The 27,765-nt window shown below is 34.6% G+C and overlaps 3 protein-coding genes and 2 long non-coding RNA genes across 7 annotated transcripts; 2 read left to right on the top strand and 3 right to left on the bottom strand.

Moving 5' to 3' along the window:
• Nucleotides 1-846: 846 nt before the first annotated feature.
• On the bottom strand, nucleotides 847-11,851 carry LOC124442311. The gene is made up of 4 exons (XM_046992807.1): nucleotides 9,816-11,851; nucleotides 9,076-9,190; nucleotides 2,929-3,513; nucleotides 847-2,715 (listed from the first exon to the last, which is right to left on the bottom strand). The coding sequence occupies exons 1-4, from the start codon at nucleotides 11,756-11,758 to the stop codon at nucleotides 1,690-1,692; spliced, it is 3,669 nt and encodes a 1,222-aa protein (XP_046848763.1). The 5' UTR covers nucleotides 11,759-11,851; the 3' UTR covers nucleotides 847-1,689.
• A 333-nt stretch (nucleotides 11,852-12,184) lies between these two features.
• On the bottom strand, nucleotides 12,185-15,932 carry LOC124442666 (DNA repair protein RAD51 homolog A-like). The gene is made up of 8 exons (XM_046993158.1): nucleotides 15,642-15,932; nucleotides 14,820-15,075; nucleotides 14,222-14,313; nucleotides 13,927-14,021; nucleotides 13,509-13,622; nucleotides 13,029-13,158; nucleotides 12,726-12,847; nucleotides 12,185-12,438 (listed from the first exon to the last, which is right to left on the bottom strand). Exons 1-8 carry the CDS (start codon nucleotides 15,723-15,725, stop codon nucleotides 12,315-12,317), a joined length of 1,017 nt encoding a protein of 338 aa, XP_046849114.1. The 5' UTR covers nucleotides 15,726-15,932; the 3' UTR covers nucleotides 12,185-12,314.
• Nucleotides 15,213-16,066, top strand: LOC124442667. Its single transcript, XR_006947324.1, has 2 exons — nucleotides 15,213-15,423; nucleotides 15,585-16,066. It is a non-coding gene; the product is annotated as an uncharacterized LOC124442667 (long non-coding RNA).
• Nucleotides 16,067-18,627: 2,561 nt separating this feature from the next.
• LOC124441917 lies at nucleotides 18,628-27,093 on the top strand. Of its 3 annotated transcripts, none has more exons than XM_046992390.1 (4): nucleotides 18,628-18,737; nucleotides 21,923-22,241; nucleotides 25,360-25,585; nucleotides 25,754-27,093. In XM_046992390.1, the coding sequence occupies exons 2-4, from the start codon at nucleotides 21,939-21,941 to the stop codon at nucleotides 26,008-26,010; spliced, it is 786 nt and encodes a 261-aa protein (XP_046848346.1). In that variant the 5' UTR covers nucleotides 18,628-18,737; nucleotides 21,923-21,938; the 3' UTR covers nucleotides 26,011-27,093. The 3 variants fall into 3 exon arrangements, with proteins under 3 accessions (XP_046848346.1, XP_046848347.1, XP_046848345.1); XM_046992391.1 differs by lacking the exon at nucleotides 18,628-18,737 and adding an exon at nucleotides 20,153-20,348; XM_046992389.1 differs by lacking the exon at nucleotides 18,628-18,737 and having other exon boundaries at nucleotides 21,855-22,241.
• On the bottom strand, nucleotides 18,741-19,877 carry LOC124441919. Its single transcript, XR_006947036.1, has 2 exons — nucleotides 19,753-19,877; nucleotides 18,741-19,241 (listed from the first exon to the last, which is right to left on the bottom strand). It is a non-coding gene; the product is annotated as an uncharacterized LOC124441919 (long non-coding RNA).
• Nucleotides 27,094-27,765: the final 672 nt, after the last annotated feature.

Below are 27,765 nucleotides of genomic sequence, written 5' to 3'. Positions count from 1 at the left end.
TTACGGGAGACTCGACTGTATGTCGACTTCTTATGTACCATTTTCCGTATGACATACGTATAAGGAGATCAAGTACATTGATTTCTTATGTACCATCCACATTATAACATAAGTATAAAGAGATCAAATACATTGATTTCTACTGCCTCGATTTTCTCACACCGTTCTGAGAATCATCTGATTGCCATATAAAGATTTGTGCTGTTTTATTTACAACAAACTATAATGGATTGAAAAATGAAATAGACTTAAAGTCAAGCAACAAAGAAAGACTTTTGTTCACATCATTATAAAGCAGTAATAAAAAGATTCAACTCACCCAAAAAATGCAATCTTATATTTCTCCATTTGATCAAACTGTGAGCAAACCAATGTGATAGAGGTTTGCATATCAACACATAACGAAATCTCAGAGAGATAACGCAGTCCTACGTAAACTATAATTTGCAATCAACAGTTTGTCAGTCAGTCAGTCTGTAAGTCAGCAGCATTTACCTGTTTGTTGTCAAGATGCTAGAATGACAAATAATATTGGTTTGATGACGATACATAGTGAAATAAAATCATACAGTAATGACGATACATAGTGAAATAAAATCAAACAGTAATGACGATACATAGTGAAATAAAATCAAACAGTAATGACGATACATAGTGAAATAAAATCAAACAGTAATGACGATACATAGTCAAATAAAATCAAACAGTAATGACGATACATAGTGAAATAAAATCAAACAGTAATGACGATACATAGTGAAATAAAATCAAACAGTAATGACGATACATAGTGAAATAAAATCATACAGTAATGACGATACATAGTGAAATAAAATCAAACAGTAATGACGATACATAGTCAAATAAAATCAAACAGTAATGACGATACATAGTCAAATAAAATCATACAGTAATGACGATACATAGTCAAATAAAATCAAACAGTAATGACGATACATAGTGAAATAAAATCAAACAGTAATGACGATACATAGTGAAATAAAATCATACAGTAATGACGATACATAGTCAAATAAATCATACAGTAATGACGATACATAGTGAAATAAAATCAAACAGTAATGACGATACATAGTCAAATAAAATCAAACAGTAATGACGATACATAGTCAAATAAAATCATACAGTAATGACGATACATAGTCAAATAAAATCAAACAGTAATGACGATACATATTCAAATAAATTCATACAGTAATGACGATACATACTCAAATAAATTCATACAGTAATGACGATACATAGTCAAATAAATTCATACAGTAATGACGATACATAGTCAAATAAAATCACACAGTAGTGATGGTACCGTGATTTACTATGAAACGATTCACATTTTAGAGATAAGAAAATTGACATGGAAAAACGGTTAAAAAATCTTCAATTACGTCTCTTCAGTTGTGTTCTAGTGACCATCAGAATCAGGAACAAACCCAAAAGGCACACAGCAAAATTCATTCAATGATTCGTTAAAGACAAATCAATCACAGAGAACAATATGGTTCTAAAGTGCTTATTCCAAATTTTTAGGCAAACTGCATGTATATACAACTTGAAGTTTGTACAAATGATTGCACACACAAACATTTTACGAAAGTTACAAAATACAAACCGTAAACAAAGGATTTTTCAAATGCAAGTTATGTCCAATAGGCAATTTAACCGACTTTATTTTTTATAATTGGGTAAAAAAGGACTTTTCCACAATCTCGAAAACTCATTTAAGTATTCATTTGCCAGCGTTTTTTCTTCCTTAATTTGGGCTTCTAATTTTGTAAGATATCGATCGACTGAGGTCTTTTGACAGCTTTCAAGATTGGCCCTTTCGTTCACAATAGATTGTTCGTTATCATGGCAAAGAATACGACCAGACATATTGTCTAACATAACAGCACGATCTAATGCTTGCGTTCTAACATCTATCTTTACAGTGCCGATGGCAGTGTTTGAGGAAGTCGTCAATACCGGAGAAGACATTGACTTTTTTAGAATGTTTTCTTTTGATACAGGAATATTGTGAATGGGATTTAAAATATAACTGCGAGCACTTTTTTTACAATTTTTTTCTGAATGTTGCTCTTCAATTTCAGCGTCTTCCGTTTCAAGGAGGCGAGTTTCTGCTTTGGCATGAGTATGTGACGTGTTATTTACAGTATGTTCAATGGAAGGCCTAGATGATAAATCCTTCTCATGAGGAATTTGGTCGCCATCACTGGTGAAAAACTTTCCAAAATTCACTCCCCTTTCGGTTTTCACATCATTCTTGGGGAAATCATTACCTGTACATATCCGTAACAGAAGATCGTCCATAAGTTGTTTACATATTCTATCGTTATAGCAATCACTAGCACTCTTGCAATTCTGCACGTTGGTGAGATCATCGAAGTCATTCAAATAAATTCCATTCAATTTAGTATTGTTCGAAGTCATTAAGATGATGGGTTTCTCTTTTGTTTTCTCAACACCTTTATCATCAAGAAAATCAGTTTCATTATATGTGCGAATATCCACAGTTAAATCCTTTGGCATATCGGAAAAAGATACGGACGAATCCAATTCGTTAGTAAGAGCTTCATGGCCCAAGTTCAGACGAGCTGCAGTTTGTCGACCATCATTGGAAATTGCGTATGCCTCAGAAGCTACTTCCACAACCTCATTGCTAACGCTTTCAACATCAGTTTTTCGTTGCAAAGCCTTTTGAATGATAAAATTACGTTCACTTAAATTTCGTTTTGGCAGAGTGTAGGTTGTAGAAGTTAGGTTGCTATAGTTAGTATTGGCGAAACTTTCAAGGGTATATTGAGTGAGTGGGGATGCTTGTTTCAAACTTGGATTATCAGTAGTTAAATCACCGAATAATTTATCTACACTAGAACATATTTTATCATTGAAAACATTTTCTTTTACCTTGGTGTTGTTTTGGTTACAGGCTTTTCCCATTTTATTGTAGGAGCTCGAAGGACATTTTGACACGACGTGAAGATTAGGATAAATGTTTGATGGTTGCTCGGCTAAGCTTATATACTTGCTGCAAGATATGTCTTCATAAGTAACTTTATTCTCCGTCACGTTAACTAATTCGCGATTTTCAATATCACATAGAGCACACACTTCGCCCGCAGTTTTATTCTCCTTAGAAACATCAAGATTGAGAGGAACGTCATCAAACAGAACAAAAAACGGTTCACAATCTAACCCTAAGTTATGCACTTCTGGAGACGTTTTTCTTTCAAACCTCCCTATCCTTCTTAAATTTTTTTCAATTTTTCTCAGGGTACTGTTCACAATTGCAACATCAGTGAGAAAATTTTCATTTGATGAAGATGTCAAAGCCAAAGAAGATTCATCAAAATGTTCACCCATTAAAAGTTCCTCACTCAAGTGTGAATGACCAGACAATCTTGGTAAAGTGTAAGCATCTTTTGCAACATTGAACTTCTGGATTTTTTCGTCTTGGCAAGACAACAAAATGCCTTCACCGTGCCATGTAGCCTGTTAAATATACAAAATTGTATATAAATATATATATAATAATGGGAGAATATTCCTGGATAAAAGAGCGCCCAATATCTTATATACTACAAGAGCGTAAGATAAAATAAAATGGACAAGTTTTTGCTGTCGCTACTCGGAGTTTCACACCGTAGGGCGATCTTCAGGCAACTGACACACGCGTTTGATATTTTACTCATCTGACACGAATGACAAATGTTGTTCTAAACTTCCGCGCACACTAGGAAATTTTGTCGATCACACTTGTCCCGAATAACAAGCACGAAACAGGCTTGTCGGGATAAAATTGTAGTTTTTGTGTATTTTCTTATTATTATCAATATTTATGCTCTGCTCTTACGCATCGAGCAGTGTACTTACGGAGATTCAAATAAACAAAACTTCCTATATATATATATATATATATATATTACATTCTGTATCCATTAGTCAAAAATTCACCTCACACCATCAGAAATGCCACCACTTTCCTCGCAAGTATTAAAAACGTTAAACTACGATCAGACGAAATCATGATATCCTACGACGTGACATCACTCTTCACATCCATACCACTAGACATCGCCAAACAAATTACAAACGAACTACTCACAAACGACAAAACTTGGCAAGCTACAACACTACTAGAGAAAAATGACATCCTAGACTTACTCAACATTTGCCTCTCCACTGAATTCGCCTTCCAAAACACATACTACAGACAAATTTTAGGCACACCAATGGGATCATCACTATCCACGTTCCTCGCAGAAGCCGTCATGCAACACCTCGAAACACAATCAGTCACAAACAACACAAACATCAGACTATGGGAAAGATACGTCGACGACATCTTTGCCATAGTCAAGAAAGACAAAACTGAACAAATTCTACACACCATAAACAATACCACAAAGAACATAACCTTCACTAAAGACGAAGAGCACGACAAACAACTTACCTTCCTCGACATTCTACTAACCAGAACAGATGACGGTACACTAAACACGCAGGTATACCGCAAAACCACCCACACAGACCAAATACTCGATTTCAACAGCAATCACCCAACACAACACAAAATAAGCTGCATTCGAACACTTTTTAACAGGATAAACACTCATCGTAACACAGAAGAAGCCATGAAAACAGAACGCAACTACGTTTACTCCGCATTATTAAAAACAATTACCCTAGAAACTTCATAAACAAAACTATAAACCCAAAAAACCTACACAAAAACTTAAGTCATGTTTCACCAAACATAAAGACAAAACAACAATTCATGATACAACTGACGCGATCTGCTTGATACCATGTAAAAGCAATACATAGGACAAACATCAAAGAAAATCGAAACAAGACTCACAGAACACAAAAACGCCATAAAACGACGAGATCCGAACTCACTACCGGCAGAACATACCCACGGAAACAACCACACATTCTACTGGACGGAAACTAAAGTACTCGAACGCGCACAGACTAAACAATGGACTAAACACGTACGCAAATTTAAAGAAGCTTGGTACAGTAAAGACAACGACACAATAAACAGACATATTGACATACCCATCATATACTCACAACTAAAGAAAAAGGACAGAAAAACTACAAACAACACCAAAACTTCAACATTACACTCTAATAATATCAACACCGATCATATTAACAACACACCAAAAAACCCATGGCAACGCAATCCACCCCATGCAATCACATTAATCCACCCGCTAATCCAATTAAACGCTCTAAACGTCTACAAGCTAAAAGCACATGTAAGTAGTAATTTCCTCATTCTGATGAAGGCTCGAAGCAACGAGTCGAAAGCTCAATGAATATTAAACATAATAAATCTTATCAGGGTAATTCCACTGTTAGAGATAATTCCATAACACCAAAAAATAAATTGTTCTTGTTTGTGGTGTCATATTTAATGTCGATAGTTGGGTTAATACAAAAAAATTATTCAAAACTTTCCAGCTCTTTCACTCCTTTTTGTATTTATTTTATGGATAAACATCTTGGCCATACACTTTCTTTAACTTGCATTAAAAACGATCATTCATTTCAACCCAAAACTTGCAGTATGGGAACAACAAAAACAGTTTCGGAAAAATGCGTTGTCAAAATGTTTTCAAAAAGAACATAATTACAAGAAAAGTAAGGATTTCATTTACATCGACATCATCTCGAGGCAACAATGAGAATACGATGGAGCTAAATGAGCTAGGGGCAATATTATGGATAAGACTATACCATTGAACATTACTGTTAGTCCGGCAGATTTGTGACAGAATTGTGAGATTTGGGTTAAAAATACCAAACTTGGCCCATTTTTAAATTTTGGCATACTGAATAAAACTAGCTATGGACCCCCGCGAGATTACGCTTGTAAACAGCGTAAAACGCTTCCTAAATTATGACGTCATATGACGTAACTAAATAATTTCCAAAATCATTGTTTTAAGGTTTAAAAGCATTAAATTTTGCACAGTTGTGATTTTGACATGCTAAACAAAACTACCGGTGTGATTGTATTTCACTGTTTTTACAACAGTGAAGATCGCCCTTTACTAATGCATTACATGATGTCACTAAAGGATTTCAGACTTGTTATACGTCTAATGCAGAGACGTATTCACTGCATAAAGTGCAAAAAGTAATGGTGAGTAATATTAACACAACGTGAAAACATTTGGAAGCTTTCGGGAGAGTGGTCCACAGAGTTGCACATTATAAAGGTGCTGAATGTTCTGTTGACGTACCCCAAACATAGCCATCTTCGTATACAGTTCTCTTAACAAGTGTAACAGAGCATATTTTGTTGGTGGAATACATTTGACAGATCTACCTTTCAGGGTGAATAGATCTTTGCGGGGTTTGGTAATGGTCGTACACGAGCTTGTGCGATCGTGCATTAATATAACAAAACGCTCAATTTGCGGAAGTGCAATTTAAACAGCGTGAAGAGAAGGGCGTGTGCTCATTAGCTTAAACAATCAGACTGATCGAACAATCAGGACCCATACGTCGTGAAATTTCATGGATTGGAAGATAACGCATATCTTTTCCAGCGCCAAACACCACCCAAAAACTCGTCTAATTGGTGTTCTGGAAAGAATGCCACACAAATGACAACAGCATCCGTGTCTACTGTCCTGAATAAGATGACGGAATAATGCACTGCAACATCAGCTGGATGGAAGACAAGCCTGGTGACGATCTTTTCATGACTACATGGTGATAAAGTTGAAAGATCACAAGCACCATTGCATAATACTTCTTTGTCCTTAGTTGTTAATTCTTGTCCTTCTTCAGCAGTTAAACGCACCACTTCATCTGATAAGTAACTGAATAGCTCTGCTTTGTTATTTTTATCACAAAGAAAAGTTGCCAGTTTTTCAAGTGTCTGGTTGCACTCGCCGTTTGATGCCTTTCCCCTTTTTTTCTCTGGTTGACGCTTTTAGGCTGTGCTGAATGTAACGATCCCATATTACGTCTACTCTTCGGGCACTTCAAAGCTGGTGTTTTACATAAGGAACAAAAACCTGGCTGCAGTATTCTTGGAAAGTGTTAGAAGCACAATGTAAAAGCATGTTGAAAAATTGCAGCACCATCAATTATGACAGCCTGTGCATTTGGAGATTCAGTTTTACAATTTCGTTCTACTGGACTTTCTAGACATGTCAGCAAGTCAGATTTTTTTGGTGACCTCAGTTTTCCGAAGTGCAAGAGAGATAGAGAAAATCCTAGATTTTTATGACTTTATTCAGGTCACCATTGCGAACTTGACAAGAGACGTACAATCTTGAAAACAAAGCATTGTGAAGAGACGATGATTGGCTATATTCCTATAAGCTCCTGCGATGCTTCAAAATCAAGGATAACTCCAAAACGTTCTGGGCCCGATCCATCCATCTCAATAGCTTTATCATGTCTTCCGTCAGTCCAACTGCGCCTCCGTCACCTTTAACAATCTTGCTGTTTTGTTCGTGGGCCTGGTCAATTGGAATTTCTGAAAAGAGGCGTTTGTTCTTATTCACCGTAAAGTTACCCTTGTTGAGTTGCGATGAGACTAATGGAAGTAACCACTTAGTGTTTGCCAGGTCACCAACATGAACAGCCAACCATCTAGCATAATTTGTGAGGTCAAGTGCAAAAAACACGGAACTAAAGACCAACAAGATTCCTTGTAAAGCTGGAAGTAGTTCTCAACAGTGGTGTAGCAAGCCCGCAGGTTTTGGTCCTGCTATGTAAATTTTAGAACATTAAAATAATTCATTTCTTTAGCAATCTATTGTTTTTACAGGGAGTGAACACGGAAAAATTAACATAACAGGACTAAATTTGCGGGCTGGCTACACCACTGGTTCTCAAGAAATGACCTTACAAATTCCAAGATAGCAAGTTCGTAATCCAGTGTCAATGATTAATAATGAAACTGTGGAACTTATTTCGTCTGTTTCGTTTAGCATATGAAAACCTACCGGTGTGCCAAAATTGGTAGAAACTCAAAACATGCAAATTTTGATGATTAACTAGTGATGCAGCATTTTATAAACAGCGGTTTTTACTTTTCACACGTATAATCAAACTTATATCTACAGTCTGTTTTGTTTTGGAAGTGAAAATCCACAACTGTATCTGGTTTTGTGCTTTTAAACCTTAAAACAGCAATTTTGGAAATTTTTTAGTGACGTCACTGTACGTCATAATTTAGCAAGCGCGTTTTTATGTTTACAGGCGCAATCACACTGGGGTCCATTGCCAGTTTTATACAGCATGTCAAAATCTACAAATGGGCCAAGTTTGGCGCTTTTAACACAAAAACCCACAATTCTTCCAAACAAAGGCACAAATCCGCCGGACTAAGAAAGATGTACCCCTTATAATAAAACAGGTCGATCCTTCGACTATTAGGATATGTTCGTATTTTACTGATTCAAAGTTGTAATGGACTTTTAATAAAATTATGAAAGGTACAAACGCGAATAACAACAAACAAAGAATGACGAAAGTGCCTAATCATGAAAAAAATTGACTTTGGGCATTATATGTTTTAATAAACGAGTACAATTCATTTTTTGGAACGTTTTCCTATTACTATTTGCTGCCGGCAAAACGTTTCAACCAAATAGAGTCCATCATTTCAAACATAGTAAAAACTATTTTTGTCTTTTGTGGGGTGACCAACATTTCCTGTTTAATTTATGAGATAATAACGTTTTCTCAGCAAAAGTCTGCTTTTTAGTATTGCCTACCATTTGAGTAAAACATTACCGAGAAAAAGCGTGTTTTTTTACGTTGAATAATCTCTTTTAAATTCCATCATTAACACAAGAATTTTATTAAATGTGGAGTTACTAGCAAATAAGGCAATAGAGCCAAATTGGTTGTAAGAAATGCGTAGCATTGAGAAAATATCATGCAAAAACTTTCTTTGAGAATTCTACTTGAGCATAAAATTGATATTGATTTCAGCAACAGCAAGTACTCAAAACATGCAACATTCAAAATTTCTATAAGTAACACATTCAATATATGAGATGAGAAACAAACCTGGTCACATATCATATCAAATAATGATACAAGTAAAGCACCAACTCCCCCTACTGACTTAGATATCAGTGCAACAAGCAGCTTGTTATAGTTGCTTAATGTTTGCACCAAGTACCTAAAAAGCAAGCATAAAAAAATTAGAGCATTAACTATTCATTAATGAGTAATATTCTTGGCAATGTCTCCCAAGATTAAACGACCAGTTACAATATTTTTTTATTCTACATCTTTGTTAATTTTTAGCAGCAACAATAGAATCAGGATGTTTCAGTATTTCTTCATATCTCATCATATATTTTTGAGTCAAATATAAATATTGCATAAAGTGAACTGAAATAATTACACGACTAGAAGGCCAACCTGAGACTGACATGAAAAATTATGACATTTCAACAATAAATTATTTGATACCAAAATTCATTTCCTCCATACATGAAATGAAAAGTTAATTTTGCTTTCTTTCCACAAGTATAAATATGTATTTATGTAAATATATAAATATATATTATGAGGTTTGATTAAAAATTTTTTGAATTGAGATTTCAGAATATATATGAAAGTTCCCAGCAAGTCTCAGAAGTCGTTTATTGGACTCAAAAATACAACAAGACAAAATATTGAGGATTACACAAGACAGACCACCTATAATGGGCTGATCTCACATATAACATTCACTTTGACATCAAAAAAAGAATTGTAATATAGAAAAACAGCATGGTGATATGACTATAAAAATTTACCTTGCTTTTGACAAAATAGCATTTTCCCTTTCATCTCTTTTTGACAACATATCATGAAGATCCAAGCCACAAAAAAGAGCACCTTGCAAGCCCTCAACAACAACAACATCACACTCAGTATTTGATGCATCTTCTAATGCATCAATCAAGTCCATCATATTTTTCATGCACATATCAGTTCGAGTGCATGTATCTCTGTGCAAAGAAATGTAACAATAATTTGCCTTGTATTTAACAGATACTTGGTCATCTATTTTTATAGTCAAGCCACTTCTTTTTGATGTTGTTGATTGAGCAGTTTTATTACCAACACAAAGCATTTGTTCAATATCTTCAATTGTAGATTTGCAGTGTTTTAAACTTAGACTGTCACAGCAATAAGCTTGAAATGGTACCCTATTGACTACAGACACATCTTGTTCACATTCCACAAGATATTGACGCAACCAGTAATTATGCTTGTCTTTAATAATATCATTTGATGAAACCCAACAACTTGTACCATTTTCCCATTCCACAAGAAATTCATAACCACCTTTGATATTTTTACGCATACCCAATACCCGATCAAGATCACTAGCATTCTTACCAGCCTTGTCATCTTTTGATGTTGTTATATTTTCAGCCAACTTTCTTTTCTGCTTGGATATTTTTCCACAATTTCCAGCACCAGATATATTTACCTTTCCATTAACAACACCCTTTCTTCTTTTTCGAACATTACCTTTCATTTTGTTATCAAAAACAAAATTATCAATTTCCATATTATGGTAAGAGTTAAAACCAACAGAAGAAAAAGAAATGGTATCTTTAAGTTTGCTATTCAACAGAATCTTTCGGCCAGATCTTTTATTGATCCGATTTAAGCGTTTTTTCCTCGACATATTCCTTGCAAGGTCATTCAAGTCTGCTCTATCTGAATACTCTTCCTTGCAAGTGTTTGGATTAACTTTAAATGATAGATTTATCTCAGAATTTTCACTAGTTTTATCATTTAAGTTGTCATTAGGCAAAGAGTTTGAACTGACGTTTTCAGTCGTATGCAATGTTTGGTTGTCTGTTGAACGGTCGTTTTCCCTGACGACTGTCGTTGACGAATGACATTTACGTCTAGCAAAAATATTTGAAACTGCATTCTTATAACTCTCATTGTCCTCGTTTTTCAAATCTTTAGCTTCCTCGTTACAAACACCAGACATTTCTTTGTCCGTGCTTGCACAAAAACCACTACTCTTTGAATATCCTATCCTTACAGAATTGAATATCGTTGAATCTTCTATCTCTAGCTCGTTGACTGAACTATTATTCGTGGATCTCAAACAGGTTGCGCCATTTAGGTGAATGAAACTTTTCCCTAGTTTCTTGCTGCTTGATGTTTCGTCATCAACATGAGTAATTTTATCGTTAGCATTAGGAGAATAGTCATCACAAACATGAGTGTATTCCATATTGGCAAGACGTTCATTCCTACCTACATTTCTCCCTGTATCATTAACGTTTAGTTCCGATACGGAAAAAAACAACGACTCTTCGTTCTTTTTAAAGCCATTTATTAATAATTTGCTACCATTGCTTGTATGCTTTCTTCTCCGACGTGTACGTTTCGTTTTCAATCTGTTTTGCACACCGTCTTTTCTCACATTTCCGTCGTCACTATCAGAGTCTGTGTCAAGATATCGAGAAGGAATGCGCGAAATTCGACCGGTGTATGTAAAGCGCTGTTTTTTTGCTGTTCCAAACCCATTAAACAATAATGATTCATGCCTCTTAAGACTTTCATTGTAGTTGTTATGCCTGAGCGGCCATTGCGAAGGGTCGTTGTTGACATTACCATTGGACTTTATATCAAATGTTTCATCCCGTTTGTAACTCGATGCATTAGCAAATTCCTTACTTTTATCATTGCTTCCATTGCATGAGGCAATTTCTGCACAAAAATCCATCGCATGACTCAAAATTGAATCATTTTTCAGCCCTTATAATGAAAGAGAACAAACACATTTTACATTTAAAGCTACAGACAATGCCAGTGTTAGTCCAGCAGACACAGAATAAAGCGCGTGCGCCATAAATTAAATTCCAAGCATGTGCTTTGAGATGTTTTTGCCGCTGACAAAGCAAAAATGCCTGCAGTTTCTCAAGAAAAAGTACCTGCTAGGTTTGATTCAATTTGATTACTTTTTTGGATTTTATAGCGAATTTGTCATCCTTTTGTGCTTCACGTCACCCACTAATTTTTAAATTCGATACCTCAAGTTAATCTAGAAAGGATCTTAATTCAATGGAATTTTTGATTTGTAAAAATAAAAGAGTTAAAAAAGAAAGTAGAGAGGTCTTGTAACTGTTTGATTCATAGTTACGACAAATCGTTTTGATTTTGTAATTCATTTTAATTTTGTACTTCTGTAAATAACAATTAACTCAAAATGAGATGACTACACTTCAGTATAGTGATTTCGACGATAAGTTCAGATGCAGCAATTATTTTCAGTTCATTTTCTAATCTTTGGCGTCACCAATACCGTCAGGATTTATGGCAAACATTGCCTCTGCTTCAGGTAAACAAGGCGAGTCGTAGATTTTGCATATCCTCGTTTCACCACGACCTTTTCGTAAAAATAACCTAAGAACATATGTGAAAAAATGAGATTGCTCATCATTTATCCTTTTCGCTTAAGGCTACAAATATACAGACAGCTTTATACAACGTTTATCTACGGAGTACCAGCTAGTGCTGTGCAAAGGAGCAGCATTTTCTTTGCACGGGCTCGGGAGGTAAATTCCTGAGGATTAGCACACAGCACAAGTACCAGCTAAAACAGACCGTTATGAGAAAATCACCTAAGCCAATCAACTTCCCTTCCCATAATTCTATTTTTCCTCTTTTCCGTATCAAGGCAAGGGAATCACCTTGTTGTAGAAGCATGTGCCATGATGTGTCCACCAATTGGCTTTTTTGGATCCGTTTGAAATACAGACGCTCCATCAACCTGAGCGACAACTTGATTTGTAATAACAACAGCCACACCAAACTGCAAAATAAATAATTCCTCGATAATCAGTTATCTATTATCAGAAGAATACGTGCTTACAACGTAGTCAGTGCTCGTTTTATAGAAATCACGAACAGTTTTTCGTAGAAAAACAGGCAGTTAACTGCTATAGTGACCGATTGCAAGTAATTCATGCCAAAATAATTATGCTTCTTCATACTTCATCTGCTAGTCGTAGTAGGGTACGTAAAAATCGAGCAAGATGCATTTGACGATCAGCCAACTCCCCGCGACCAGAATAATCAGTTCGATATAAAGATGTAGCACTGTCCACGATAACTATTGAATACCTACAACACAGAAACACTCTTCAAATACAGGGATGGAGGATTTGGGGGAGGGTGTGGGTGTGTGTGCACCCCTCTAACCTTGGTTAGAAGGAGTGCAGAGGAGAATAAAATTATTTTATTATAAGAATTTTTTCATTGGCATAAGTTATCCCAACAAAAAATTGCGGTTTTGTGCCATGCAGATCGCGTTTTATGACAAAGTTTTGCAAATACACATGAGTATGTCTTTGAAACATGTCCAAAAAGACAAACTAGAGACGTGAAAAGTTTACCATTCCAAACAGCATCTTTGACAAGCCTTAGAAAATATAGTGCACATTTGCAAATTTAACATACTTCAAAACACACACCTTGATTCAGAAAGCATGGCAGAAGTGTTAAGTAATAACTGTGATTGATGTTCTGTGTTGTAAGCCTTTGCGTAGGCTACATTATCCATCACTTGCTCTCCATCAAGACCATATCTAAACATAGTTAGACAGATGTAAAGTTTTTATTCATCCATCGTTTTTACGTTATGTTAACTTTAATCTGACTGATCCTTATAGCATATTTATGACTTAAGACTAAGTCACTTTTGTTAAGGGAGCAGCCTACTTTCATCGATTCTTTTGGTGAATCAAACCATCTCTTTTTTCAAAATTAACATCGGAAAATGCAACCCACCAGTATTATGAAAAAAATTTTTTATGAAATTTCTAGAAAAAAATATTTGCCAGATGATAAGCTCACATAAATTTTCGTTTCATAACAATAAAGCAATCTAACCTGTCTGCTACAGCCAATAATCTTTCGGGTCTAAACGTATTCTCTGTATCAATGTATATTGCCTTGCCTTCTCCTCCACCAATATCAATGGGTAACTACAATAAATGTATGAATAGGACATTAATTCCAGTTGACATGTACATGTTGTCACTTGTTCAATACATGTAATAGGAAAAATATAGCAGTTGCTTCACAAAAAGTTATTTTCATATCAGATATTTTACAAAACTTAAAACAATCTTTGCCACGAGCATGAGTGCTATTGCATGATATTGCTAGTACATTACAAAATTACCTGGCAAGTTACAGCCAGAGTGTGACAAAGTTGAGTTTTTCCTGTGCGGAATTCCCCAAATATTTCTGTTATTGAACCAGTCTCAATTCCTCCTATAATGAAATGATGGCCCAGCATTTGCATAGGACATTGTTGGATTTGTCATGTACTTTTTCTCATGAAAACATTTTTTTGACTAGAATTCCATTAAATAATCCCTATAAATACACATCTTATATAAGGGATTATGGAGAAGGTATGCAATATTTTACATAATTGTATTTTTCTCATAAGATCAATAATTGCCTACTTTGATAATACTATACATATTAAATAACAACAATAGCTAAAACTAATGAACGTTATGTGCAAAATGAAAGTCATCATGGAACAAGAATAAAAAATAGGTACACAGTGTGTGCATGTGAGTAGCCTTGACCACAGTTACAGTATATGAAACAAACAGTAGTCAGTAGTCACACTTTACTGTGCAACTTGGTGCTGTATTTTTCATTAAATAGATTACTGGCTGTAGCTAGCCATGTTCACATTCCTGTTGGGTAGATAATGCATTTTACTTTGCTGCATTGTATTTTATCATTTTTATTAGCTGACATACCTTGAAGCAATTTATCTAATTCTTTTGATCCTGTAGTTATGGATATCAGTTCTGATCGTTTGGCATGAAATTCAGTAGCTGTAGTAAAGCCCATTGGTATCAACTTGTATGCCTCCTGCTGTATTTTGTCGGCTTTTGCATCACTTATTCCCTTGATTCGAGTCAAATGTCTCTTTGAAGAGTATGCAACAGCCTCTATGGTATGCAATCCAGCTTCTTCAAGTTTCTTTACATCACTGGCACTTATACCAAATTGCTAAAAGCAAGCATAATTATATCAAACTTGTATTTCCATTGATTTCACTGATGCCCTTACAAACAAAGGAAATTTTTTCCATATTAAAAGATATTGTATAAAAAGGTTAAACTTGATGTAATACAAAATGATGTGATGTTTAACCTGAACAAATGGCATTAATATTATCTAGATTAACATTGTAAATAACAAAAGAAATTCAGTTAAGAAATAACGGATTTGGCTGGAAAATAAAATACAAGTGGCAGTGAATATCAATAAATACTGAAGAATCAGCACTTCACAAGCGTATATTTGCATAAACAGCAGATGTATATGTGTCTGATTGATTTATAGCTGATATGGCAGGTATTTTTTTACTATCTGTTTAGGTTACAACTCTTAATACTCCTACGTATAGTAATAAGTACAGATTCATTCGTGTGGAATTGAACATTTGTATTCTTCAAGACACATTTTGTGATAAAGTTCGGTCATCAAGGACAGTAATACTTTATTTTATTCAATAGGATGTGCAGTTTTATAACGCTGTATTTGTCTCAAACTTCGACAGATTTTCAAAATACCTCCAGTTTATTGACGACAAGTGGCCCGCCAAGACTGTCTTCGTCCTCCTCAACCTGCTGTTCTTGTAAACGTTGTTCAGCCATAACATTCACCGAAATATGCTCTTTTTCAATTTTTTACATTGCACATTGCATAGCAGTAGGAGTAGGGGTACCGACGAAAAATCAAGATAATATCGTGACAAATCTTCAAAGTAAATGATTATGAACTTCTTTCAAAACTCGCGCTCATTTTCCTACATCCTAATTTTCACCATTTATTTTTACCAACACAACACAGCCTACAATGCCTGACAAAAATTAGGACTGCCATTTTGAAATTAAATATATTTATTATTTTTTAATTAAAACCTATCTATATCTATGTATAATATATTGTATTTGATTAAAACTAAATTAAATATATTTCCTTCACTATCACTACTGAATTTTGCACTGCTGTCAAACGATTTTGCAGCGAATGAAATATTGTTGGTAGGTTGTGGTACGTTTTTAAGTGTATTGGCGTTTATAGGTGGCCAGTGAGGTTTGAATCCTTAATTAAAGTGACTTTGAATTTAAAGATTGCTCGAGAAATAAAAAATTCGCAGGAAACAAAAAGAATAAACAATAGTGTGATTAAATGAAACAAACAGAAATAGCACAATTTTTTACAAAAAAGCGACGGAGAAAATTTTGAGCTTTGTTATCTAATCTAATCAAAAATAATATAAAACAAAGAGACAGAAGTCATTTACTCATTTTGACAACGTATCAATCAAAAAATAAAATCAACCTACTTTTGATTTTGAAATTCAAATCACGTTCAAAAGAAATCAGTAGGGCACAACGGAATATATGAACATACACCACCCCCACCCCCAGCAATTAACGTTTTAGTTACGCCTCTGTCTGTCTCATCACTCTCATCAAGAAACTTTACGAGAAATATCTTCTGAACAGTATTTGCAGATTGCCAAGATGAAAGTTTTTCAATTGGCGGGCTTGTGACACAGCTAGATGCTAGATGAAAAATCCTTGCCCCCCCCTTAATATATTATGTTTTACATACGTTCAAAAAATTACATACATTACAATGTTTAAAAGACAGTTGTGGCCAGTGGCGAAGCTGGTTGAGATAACAAGGTCATGCTCATACGCTAGTGCACAGCCCACGAGGCGCCACCATGGTTGGCGCCGAGCGTCAAAAATTTTGAAAATTAAATGCCTTAAACTCCCGGAAAACGCTTTTTTTGGTTTTTATTTACGAAGCTATAACATGGAACGTCACGCCTCGTACAACCGTTTAGATTTATTTTTCAAATATCCTTCAGTCTTGGACTGTTTCGCCCTATGTCAGGGCTCATCAGCATGCCAAGGAAACACACAACACATCCACTCTGGAAGTATAAAAATGTGATTCCGACATAGACAGCCCTCATTAGAGCCTTTTTAATGAGCAGTCTGGTTTTAAGGCGCCAGATTCTCGCCCTCACACCTCAGTTGAAAAGAGGAATTTGGTTAGAAATGGGAGACCATCTGGGACATTTTTTTAAAGAATGAAAATGCTCAATTCTCATCTTATCCCGGTCTTTTTCTACTGCTTCTCGCCGAGCTCTCGAAAACAAAACATCAACACTCTCCCTCGAATCAAATAACCTCCACTGTTTGTATGCCTCCATGTGAGATTTTGTTTTCTCGTGTTTTATGCTGTCACCACTAAAACTATGCATGTTATGATAGCCTGTTGAAGCCCATGGAGACTTTCTAGGGGAAGAATGAAACAAAAGACATGGCCAGCAAAACAATCTATTCTTCCTCACACTACCACACAGCCAGTCCTTGTTCGAATACCAACTTTCTTGAAAGCTCCTATCATTCGTCTTTAGTGTAAGCTTCGGTATCGGCCTTGACATGCGAGCTATTTGTTTCTGCTCACTAATATTTCGTGAGGAAAACGATCTCTCTACCAGCTCTGCTACTATATCCTGACCATCAAAGGGGGAAAAGGAAATCGTCGATTGATTTTGCTCAACTCCTTCCATGACCGAAATAAACAATCGAAGTAATTATATGATCGTATAATAGCGTATCGTCAAAACAATCAAACTCCTGCGATGAGTTCATGGCATGACTTCCGCATGACTTTTGGCGGAAGTATGCAAGAACTTAGCCTAATTTGGCCAATCAAAGAAGCGTATTTTCGAAGGAAGTCATGCTCTCAAGTGGAAAGCAGGAGTTTCAAACGTCATCAATAAGCAACGTATCCAGCGCTCAGGTGGCTAAGGTTTTCCCTAATTGCGGGCTTTTTTGCGTAACACAACGCGTAGTCCAAAAACTCAAGCGCATTTCTTCCATGCACTTTATTGTAAAAGCCTGCAAACCAAAAGCTACGTCTTACAGACAAATGAAAGAATTAATTATCGAAAAAAATCAAAATTGCCGAAAAAGTAAGTCATGCTCAGCATGACAAGCATGACCTCTAGCTACGCCACTGGTTGTGGCTACCCTTCCTTTTTAACTAGCCTCTCTTAACAGAAAATCCTCGCCGAGTATGCCACTGTCGCGGGCCAAAGCTCATCTTCCTTACTATATTTAATGTAAGGCAGATGATGATGAATCATATATAACTTAGAACTCATATTTATTAGAGTTATGTATTTTATTTCATCACATAAATTTTTACTTTATTATTTTTTGCTCTTAAATTACGCATAAGTTTTAAAGGACGCAATTAAACTCGTTTCAAGTTTAACTATATCACAGTTAATTAAAAATTCTGGTTTTAAAACATTTTAATGATTTTTATACCTAAAACACCTTATAGCTACTTTAATATTTCTGCGATGAAAAAAAAATTACGCTTGCTTTTTCATTAAAGGTTCCATACATCACCATAACTTCATATACAACTTGATGAATACTTTTTGCGTAATTGTGACTGCAACTCAAAGCAAATATCATTCAAATATAAATAATTGTCGGTACAATTAATTTCAATAATTTAAAATTCAAGTGAGTCGATTGGGTTGGTTCAGATATAAATTCGTGTGTATGTCAGTATTAAAGTGCGTAAATTTTTTATCTGGTGGTATACCAAAGCAGTTTAAATAACAGGTATGCGATAACACTGATATATTTTCAAACATTGTCTATTTCTAATTGTAGTAACCGAAAAGAAAGCTAAATGCTTTACTTCGGATTTATAAAGATATTGGATATGTAGCGATCAAAGACATTAAACAGATGATAGCTAAAGCTAAATAAGCGTCATATAAGTTTAGTCAAATATGAATTAAAAACGTATGATTCGTTTTCATGGATAGACAATCAAAACTTCTTTTCTATGACCGAAGCCTGATATGTAAATATTGGTTTTGCTTATGTTTACGATGAGTTTGTGATAAGTGATTTTTCTTTTCATGATATGAAATAACATCGTTCAGCCAGCGCTTTCAAGACAACACCTCAAAGTTACTTAGTTGCATTCAGAGTCTACAGAAATTTGTTACAAATGAACTCAGTGTGATTTCAATATTTTTCTGCCGCCATAAGAAATTGCATCTCGGACTCAAATATCCTAAGTGACCACAAAATCAGGCATAACATCGACAGTGGCTTCTACAAAGAAAATTTACCATTTAGAATTTCATACTGCGCTTCTATTTAATGAATGATTTTAGTAGTAATGATTGTAATGCTCATTAAATATTTCATTGCTTGTAGTTATTCATCTTTATGGACAAATTGTTAATTTGTTATATTTGTAAAGTTTGCCTTTTCGTTACCAAAGTCAGTGATTGCCAAATAAATATAACTGCATGTTTCACGACAAGTCAAATATATTGACGTTTGATATGAAGATTTTAGATTAATAATTGTTAGTAAAAACGACGAATGTTGGCCAAATGTTTTATTGCGTTTAGTTGTTGAAGAATACGTTGTCTGTATTCTAGACATTTTCCTGTTAATGTAAATTAGCAATGAAATGAATGAATAAAGAGCACACTGATCGCTAAAGCACAAATATATAAAAATAAGAAAAACAGAACAATTTGCATCCAAGGTGAGACTACGCCGTCGCGGAGCAACGACAAAAATGTATTTAAGATGACAAAAAAGCAGTTCGTACTTGTGAATAGTAGTGTAGTGCTCAGACCACCAGGAGATATTTTTTCTTTCGCCAAAACGTTATTGCTGTGAGTATTAAACATTGTGAAATGATACTTATTAAATCAGTTTTCGTCCCACTTTATAATTGGGGATTCTAGGCTACACCCCATCGCAAACAAAGTCCTCAGTGCGTGACGAAATATATTTGTCGACGAACCCTAAACAGATTTCACATTTCATACCATGCTTACCACACAGATAGCAAACACGAGAGCTAATTACTGTTCAAAATACGCAAGATAACTTGCTTCAACATTATAGTAACCCACACAAGTCACAAAGACTTAAGTACGACCTCCACTTGGTCAGCGGTCAACTAGCATCATAGAAATCTATTTGTTGTGAGAAAAGCGAGCGATCAAAGTGAACTAAAGTACATAAGCATATTAATCGCGAAGAAATTGCTAAATCGTTAGCACGACTAAATTATATAGAATTTTTAACATTTAATTAATTTGATAATACCGTTCTTCCCTTGACTGTGTACATGTTTTGAAGTCAAGGATCGTGTGGCTGTCTACAATGAATAGTCAATAAACATAATATATATTTCAGGTATGATCTTACCTTGTAATTATTGAGCTTATTGTAATGCTTTCTTACTGTGTTTTACTTTTACTTCTACATACTGTAGAAATATCTTGTGCTTTGCATTACTACTATTTTAACATTTTTTATTGTATAATGTTAATTGATATTACGATAAGACATCACACTTACATGAGACACATGGTTATTACAGAGCTTATAGAAAATGAACGTGAACTGCATCTGTTGCATTTCCCGTAGTATGAGTTTTTTACTTTATTCTTTAAAGATATTTTAAACAACTTGCCCTAACCCTAACCCTAACCATAACCGTAAACCTAACCTAGGTTAAGAGCAATTCTCTAACCCTAATTCTATCTATTAGGAGTTAAATAGAACACATGTCCCCACACAATAGTATTGAACTTGAGATCATCGAAATGCTTTACAGTTAGCGAAATATATTACCATATCCAAATGGACGGGCGTTATCAAAGGCAAATTTTTCGATAGTCCAACTCGTACAATTTTTGTTGTCATACACAAGCAAAGCTAGGCTAGACTTAGTTAGGCTAAAAATGAAAGATAAATGCAATTTCCTTCAAAGATTGGGCTTTTCAAGGACTGTGGTGTGAAATATAACATCACTTATTTTTTCCTTATTCGTCACCTTATTATTACATCAATTACAACATCCATTTGCAGTTTCCCCAACAAACATAATCAATTCTGTTTTGTTGAATGAAAGAATACGAGAAAGGGAGGTAGACGGTTATACTGTGAACCAAGAAACAGTTATACGTCATAGACAACATTTTTCGTATGTTTTCATGTCAATTAACATCAATAAATATGTATATTAAAACAAAAACAGCGAAAAAATACATTTTAAGAATAAACAGTTGTGTTATCAAATAAGGAAAACCTTCTTCTGCCTGCTTGCTTCTTTATTCATTTTCAGTAGTTCCTTCACCAAGCAATGAATTCACTTTTTTTACTGAATCTTGCGCTTTACAAATAACATTTAAAAAAAGCGTTTGATGAAGTTATTCTATTGAGTGAGTGTTGCGCATTCCATACACAGTCTTGTAAAAATTGTTTTAAAGCCCACCATTATTAAGCCTTAAGATGCTCTCCACATGACGTGAAGCTCTTTCATTTAATTTGGATTAACATAATTGTACTTTGCATACTAAATTAAGTCGTAGAAAAATGAGAACAAAAGTGTTGATTACACCTTTCATGTTTTTCAGAATGCTTATAACATGTTAACGTGAAGCAATAGCTAGGAAAATTGTCATGTTGTTTATCGCGCTCAAATACAAAATGAAATCGAAGAAAGTGAAATTATAGTTAAAATTGCATCTTTGAATATCGAATGTGCTTATATACATTAATTGCTAAAATACATTAGCAAAGACGCATCATTATGCAGTGACAAGCTGCAATCCTGTAAGTCCTATGTTCATTTTAACCGGAAATGAACGTCTACGCATGCGCACTACACTAGGTCACTATTAAACAGGTGCATTTCTGTATTTAGAAAGAAGCCCTTTCAGTTTATCAAGGTGCTCGTAACGTCGTTTTTATCCTCTTTCCAGTATTTTGAAAATCATCATGGCCGACGAGGACATCGAAGAGATAGCCGACAAATTCGCAGGTAAATTTGACGTAATCACGTGCTCAACTCTGTACGACAAAGAAGCTTTGGGCGAACGCGATCTGAAGTTATCGCAAGCTATTTGCCTACTGTGGCAAAATTCAACTACCGGAGAAGTATCAGGAAGACATAGCGACCTACATTTACTTGTGTGCGTCTACTGCGCTGGTCTGTTGGATTTGCTAGTCATGGACAAGATACGGGTCAATGATACGTTGTCCACTTGCCTTTGTCTTGTTTCCAAAAAGAAAATGGTTGAAGTAAGTATTGAAACTATAGCACAGCGTTACGTTCTTACTCTACATGCTTCTGTAGATATTTATCATTTTTGTAAAGATTCAAACGGTTTGTATTAAAAAGTTGCTATCTGTTATATAAATATCGTCTATGGAGGTGGAGGTCACTGATGCAAACGATCATAAAGACGCGTCGATTAATTTTTCACGCTATCGTGTGTTATTTAGTGCAATTTTTCCACACACATAGCTTGAAACAATGTAGCGATTCTTTGTCAAGGTATTTTGCATTTGAGAAGAAAATAAATATATCCATATGTCCATATGTATAATAATCGTGTAATCTACTTCGCCTTCCTTTTATAAGGTTTGTTTTTCCAAACAAAACTACATTGGTTTTTTTATATATTTTCAACGACAGCGACATAAATTATGAGCATATTTGCCACCCCCATGCACCTGTATATGTATAATGCAATTTTTTTTTACTTTCCATGTCACCGTGAGACGTGTATGATTCGGTCCTTGATGAAAAGTAAAGTTTGTAAAACTTTAAATCATATTGTCGACAAAGCTTTACGTAAAACATGCTTTAACAATGAAAAGCGTCTGAAATTAAAAGACGTCCAGTCCGCCTCGGTGAAACGTCGTCTTACATACTTGACAGGCCAAGCTGTATTAACATTTACAATCAGCAAGTGACACATTGAGAAGCAATATGGTTTCATAAGAATATTTTCGATAAGGAAGATGTATTTTTATACAAAATAGATGCTCTATCGGTGTGTGTATGCATAACAAAACGCTTTATATTTATGAAATTAATTAAAGGCCTTCGGTGTAAATTTGAAATATTAAAAACTTCGCGTGAATTATATGAATATCTCTTGTTTTCTCATTTGCATTTATGTCATCCATTCGCTATTGAAATTCAAGAAATGTGTTTTCAAACAAGAATATTTAGCAGATTGATATTATGAATGCGTAACGTTATCGTGGTTTATAAAAAAAATGTTCGTTTTTTGCTAGTATTGAGTTAAGAACTGCGGAATGGCAGAAAAAACTTAAAAATTGCAATCATCAAAAATCGATTTGACGACAATTTAAAATAGCTATATCCCGAAAAATTGGTACTTTAGGATTAGGGCAACACGCAAAATATGATATATCAAAAGGAATGTTTTTGGAATTGCCACCTACAAACTAAAAACCCCATTTTTGCCTTGAGTTATAGGCATTTTCATGTTTTGTTTTATCGAATTTTAAGGGGAAACGGCATGTCCTAAGGATGATGACGTCATGTTTAAAAAGATAAACTAAATGAGCAACGTGTACGTTTCCTTATACGTCAATGACAGATGGCAAATACTTGTTTTATGATCTTTTGAGATAATCTTTTAAGACAAAGCATGCGCTCTCATTGTTCAAACGTAGATATACGCCTAAGCACTTTCTTTACAGTTAATTCTTGAGGTTAATTGCAAAAAAGCGTCACAAAAATGCGGAAAAAGCAGCGCATCGCTGCAATAAATAGAAGAATTTCTGTAGTTGAAACGTAGCTATATATTAAACGCCATGAATAAAACAATTACAGTTGCAGTCAATGCTTCATTAAAAGTTAATTTTTTAGAAGATGCCTTTTTTGGATATTACAAAAGATTTCTTTAAAATTCTATTTTAAAGACCACTTTATTTCGATAAGCGAATTAATGGATATTAGCCGTGGTATGGATAGCTATATCACTAAGCGGTGATTATAACATTTTTTGAAAGTGTGAATTTCATAAGTTTTTGAAAGTTTCAGTAGCTAATGGTCAAATCTTGATGTATCAATATACATTACATAAATATCAAAGTTTCTTACGGACTTTGTATACAAGTGCTTTAATTTCCAAACGATTTTGACGCAAGCGCTCCTCGTGGTTTGAAAAAAAAGCGAATTATATGTACTATATAAAAATTGATGTAGCTGGGTACATTTATGAGGAGATTTAAGAAAGTGTTTTCCGAGGCGAAAATTTCATCTCTGAACAAAAAAAAACATTTTCCATTGATTTAGCTATAGCTACAAACTATTTTGTGTTTTCTATCAACGCCAAATTTTACTATTAATTGTATTCGCTTCATCCCAGCCTACTCCTAAGACTCGCACGCACGCACACGCACACGGGCAATTAGACCAATCTGCTATTCTTTAAGAAAATAAATAGATTTTGCATGTGTTATGACCCATGTACATATTTTTTCCAAACTGTTGTTTTTATTGCCGTAAAAATGTGTTTAAGTCTTACGAGACAGTAAAAGAAACTTTATACAACTGACAGTTCAATGGGTCGAATAGACTACTATTTTAACGAGTCATCTACGCCCACGCACACACTAAAGATAGGTGAAAAGTATCACTTGTATGATAATACAATAAAAGGGTGCGTTGGCAATAATTTCTGATAAATTGTGCACTTAACAAGAAAGTCTAACATGTCGTGGCACTTTTAAATGGCACCATAAAACAAATGGATCTACTTACAAAACCAAAGTAAAAAAAACCAACTCCACAACGCACATTCAAATGCAACGAAGGAGCAAACAAATGTTGATGAGTATAATTCAGGTTTATCATAGGACTATTTTTTATTTAAATGGTATTTGTCGTATTTCGGTAAGCTTAAAAGAATTGTCATACCGCATTGTCAATGATGTTCAAATCATTAAAGCAGGAACCAAGTTAGAATTCCTGAAGACATACAGATCCTACTAATACTGCGCAGATCCTGTTATTGTGCTTGTAACCTGTGGTATGATTGTTTCAACAACGTAGATGATGTTGTACGAAATCCCACACTAAATTTTATGAAGACCGATGTGTTTAGTAAAGTAAGTAAACCAACGCCAACAACACACATGAAAATGACTTATTTAGGCAGCTCCTTCACCACTTTAATGTTGAAGGACCTTTCAGATCTAATGAATGCTGGGACATGTGTGTATCATTAGATACGCGCGCGAGTCTATCAAAGTACTAATAATCTTTACTGCCGGAGTAAAAATTGATGGTTAAGTTGTTAAAGGAAAGAAATAAAAATGTAAGATTGTACAGTCAGTGAAACTAATGATAGTTTGTTAAGCTTTTTTTTATTTTCAGATTGACCATGTACAAGAAACATCGACGTATTTGGACACCATGGCACTGACTGACATCATTACCCAACGAAATACGCCAAGAGAACTTGTTGATTGGCTGGAGGAAAGTGTAGACAAGAATGACGATCAAAGCTCTTCAGTTGTTACCCTTGATAGCCTTGTTAAAAAAGGAATACTACGAAAGGAAAAGTTATCAGTAGGCACAAGATTCTATCTCAACAACCAAGGTTAATAGAAAAAAACCGTTGCCCTCCGAACTCAATTATCACGATACGAGCTTTTGTTGACACTTTTTCAACTTTAGCGATAACCGAACAAAAAGATTTTATCTCCTATTACTGTAGATTTTTGATTCAGTAGAATGTTACATGTTTTTCTTTTCACTCTTTTTTTAGAGATTAAACAAGGTTTGGTTCAAGAGATTCGCGATTCACTCCTCGAGGAGAACATGCCCGACCTATACATGCGAGTTGTATTGACTTTACTTCAAGGAGCCGACCATTACCGCGACAGCTACGACAAAGACAGAATTTTCAAACAGTATTTCAACAAGAACGAGTATAAGCAAGCGAAGGCACGACTTAAAGTCATATCACGTGATTGGCCACAGGTACCCCCACCACAAGCAGCAGAAACAAATACAAACGCCTAAGGACAGCAGGCAACACAATTTGGAAACTAAATTTCTTTAAGACATTATGAATAATTGTATTGGTTTGCAACATATCTTTGGTCTTTATTAAATTGTTAGTTAAATAGTAAACAACGACGTACTTCTCGTCAAGAAAATTACGTTTGTGACTACACACAACGCAATATGCATCAATAAAAACAGTAGAAAATCAAACGTGTTCACCGTATAATATAACAAGGTCAATTTTGACACACTCAGTGTACGTGGCTGCTTTGAAGCAAAATAGACAACAAAAAGAAAAAAAACTGTCTGCCAATTTATTTAAATTTTTAGTGACTTTAATTTAAAGCAAACGGGGGACATAAATAGAATTATGTTCTTCGCCTTACATGTATAATATTGCTTTGAGTGCTTCATAAACAAAACAGCCATATGAGAGACAAACAATATGATTGGGTCTGCTTGTTTTTATTGATGGTTATGGCATACTATAAATCTAATCAAATTCTAGTTTTGGCCGCGTTTCAAATCACTTTTTCGCTATTCCTAAAGAATTATACTAGTAAGCATGCCCTATTTCATATTTGATTTAAATTTTGTCCAGCAATTATGATGCACAGCATTAATGCTACAAAGGATCTGACGGTAACAGTACCTATTCAGTATTCTCTGTTGGTATTAGAGCAAAAAAACATTCCTTTGATAAACTTATTCACGAAGATGGAAAGCATGCAGCCATTATCTCGATCATTACTGTGAAAATATGTGATCATTTAGTTTTATCTGCGCACAATATTATGTATAAACTATATATGCATGCCTGTTATTATTTAGTAGTATTTTAATAGTTTTGTTAGCGTACAATTGTGCATAACATTGTTGCCTGGTGCAATTATACGTACATGTATAAAATGCATTGTCATGGATGGGGAGTTAGTAAAGACACTCTTATTTGTTGATAGATATAAATTATTATGGATGTATGGTGCATGATGTCATTTAGCAGTTTACAATTAAAAACTATGTAAGCAAATGTATTGATTACAAACAAAAAATGGAATATGATTTTTAGTTTGTGTATTAAACTATAGTGACGACTGATATAGAGAATGAGAAATCTTGTCGTTATGGAAAAACATTATTTGCGTAACAATCCTTTTGTGATCTTCGTTTGATAACTTCGAAGCTTTCAAGCAATTGTTTCAGAAAATGTTGCTATATTTGATCTATACAACAAGTGTTAGCAAAGGGGCGTTTTTTTATCTTCATGGTGACCCCTACTTACACGAATTATAAAAATACGATATGCTGAATGGAAATCGATAGATTTTTTAATTTTTTATTTTTAGGTTTTATGTTTTATGTAATTTTATAAAATTCTTTAAAGAAATTAACTTTACATAAATTTCTATCTTTCATATCATTAAAAACTTTGACATGAAACACAATTTGAGCTGTGGGGTACCATGTTGTCAAATTTGGGATGGTTTAGGAACATGATTAATTGATAAGTGAAACCTTGCTTAAAGTGACCCTACCAGAAAATTTCTTGTTGGCTTTATTAAAACGGTGCGATTTCTAGCGTATCCGAATAAAGTTTCTAATTTGGTCAATTTGTTCCATGTTTATGATGGTTTAGAGTGAACAAAAACGCCCTTTCTGGTAGACCTAATTTCTCCCTCTTCAGAAAAGTCTACAAAGACTTATTTTTGTTTCGTCATGCGAGGGACTTGTCAATACAAAAATATATGTTCAACCTACCTTAGATGACGT

This window comes from Xenia sp. Carnegie-2017, unplaced genomic scaffold, assembly GCF_021976095.1.
Source record: "Xenia sp. Carnegie-2017 unplaced genomic scaffold, XeniaSp_v1 HiC_scaffold_20, whole genome shotgun sequence".
NCBI lineage: Eukaryota > Metazoa > Cnidaria > Anthozoa > Malacalcyonacea > Xeniidae > Xenia > Xenia sp. Carnegie-2017.
The sequence above is the reverse complement of the archived record's forward strand: the minus strand, read 5'-3'. Positions and strand labels throughout refer to the sequence as shown.

What these genes read in the sequence shown, in the direction of transcription:
- LOC124442666 (XM_046993158.1), bottom strand. Translation starts at nt 15,725, where the DNA reads ATGGCTGAACAACGTTTACAAGAACAGCAGGTTGAGGAGGACGAAGAC. An exon ending in TACTACGACTAGCAGATGAA is followed by an intron (nt 12,848 to 13,028) that starts GTATGAAGAAGC and finishes TTTATTTTGCAG; the next exon opens with TTTGGTGTGGCTGTTGTTAT. An exon ending in GCACATGCTTCTACAACAAG is followed by an intron (nt 12,439 to 12,725) that starts GTGATTCCCTTG and finishes ATATGTTCTTAG; the next exon opens with GTTATTTTTACGAAAAGGTC.
- LOC124441917 (XM_046992390.1), top strand. Translation starts at nt 21,939, where the DNA reads ATGGCCGACGAGGACATCGAAGAGATAGCCGACAAATTCGCAGGTAAA. An exon ending in CCAAAAAGAAAATGGTTGAA is followed by an intron (nt 22,242 to 25,359) that starts GTAAGTATTGAA and finishes TTTTATTTTCAG; the next exon opens with ATTGACCATGTACAAGAAAC. An exon ending in ATTCTATCTCAACAACCAAG is followed by an intron (nt 25,586 to 25,753) that starts GTTAATAGAAAA and finishes CTCTTTTTTTAG; the next exon opens with AGATTAAACAAGGTTTGGTT.
- LOC124442311 (XM_046992807.1), bottom strand. Translation starts at nt 11,758, where the DNA reads ATGGATTTTTGTGCAGAAATTGCCTCATGCAATGGAAGCAATGATAAA. An exon ending in GCTATTTTGTCAAAAGCAAG is followed by an intron (nt 9,191 to 9,815) that starts GTAAATTTTTAT and finishes CTTGCTTTTTAG; the next exon opens with GTACTTGGTGCAAACATTAA. An exon ending in GTAACCAAAACAACACCAAG is followed by an intron (nt 2,716 to 2,928) that starts GTAAAAGAAAAT and finishes ATCATTCAAAAG; the next exon opens with GCTTTGCAACGAAAAACTGA.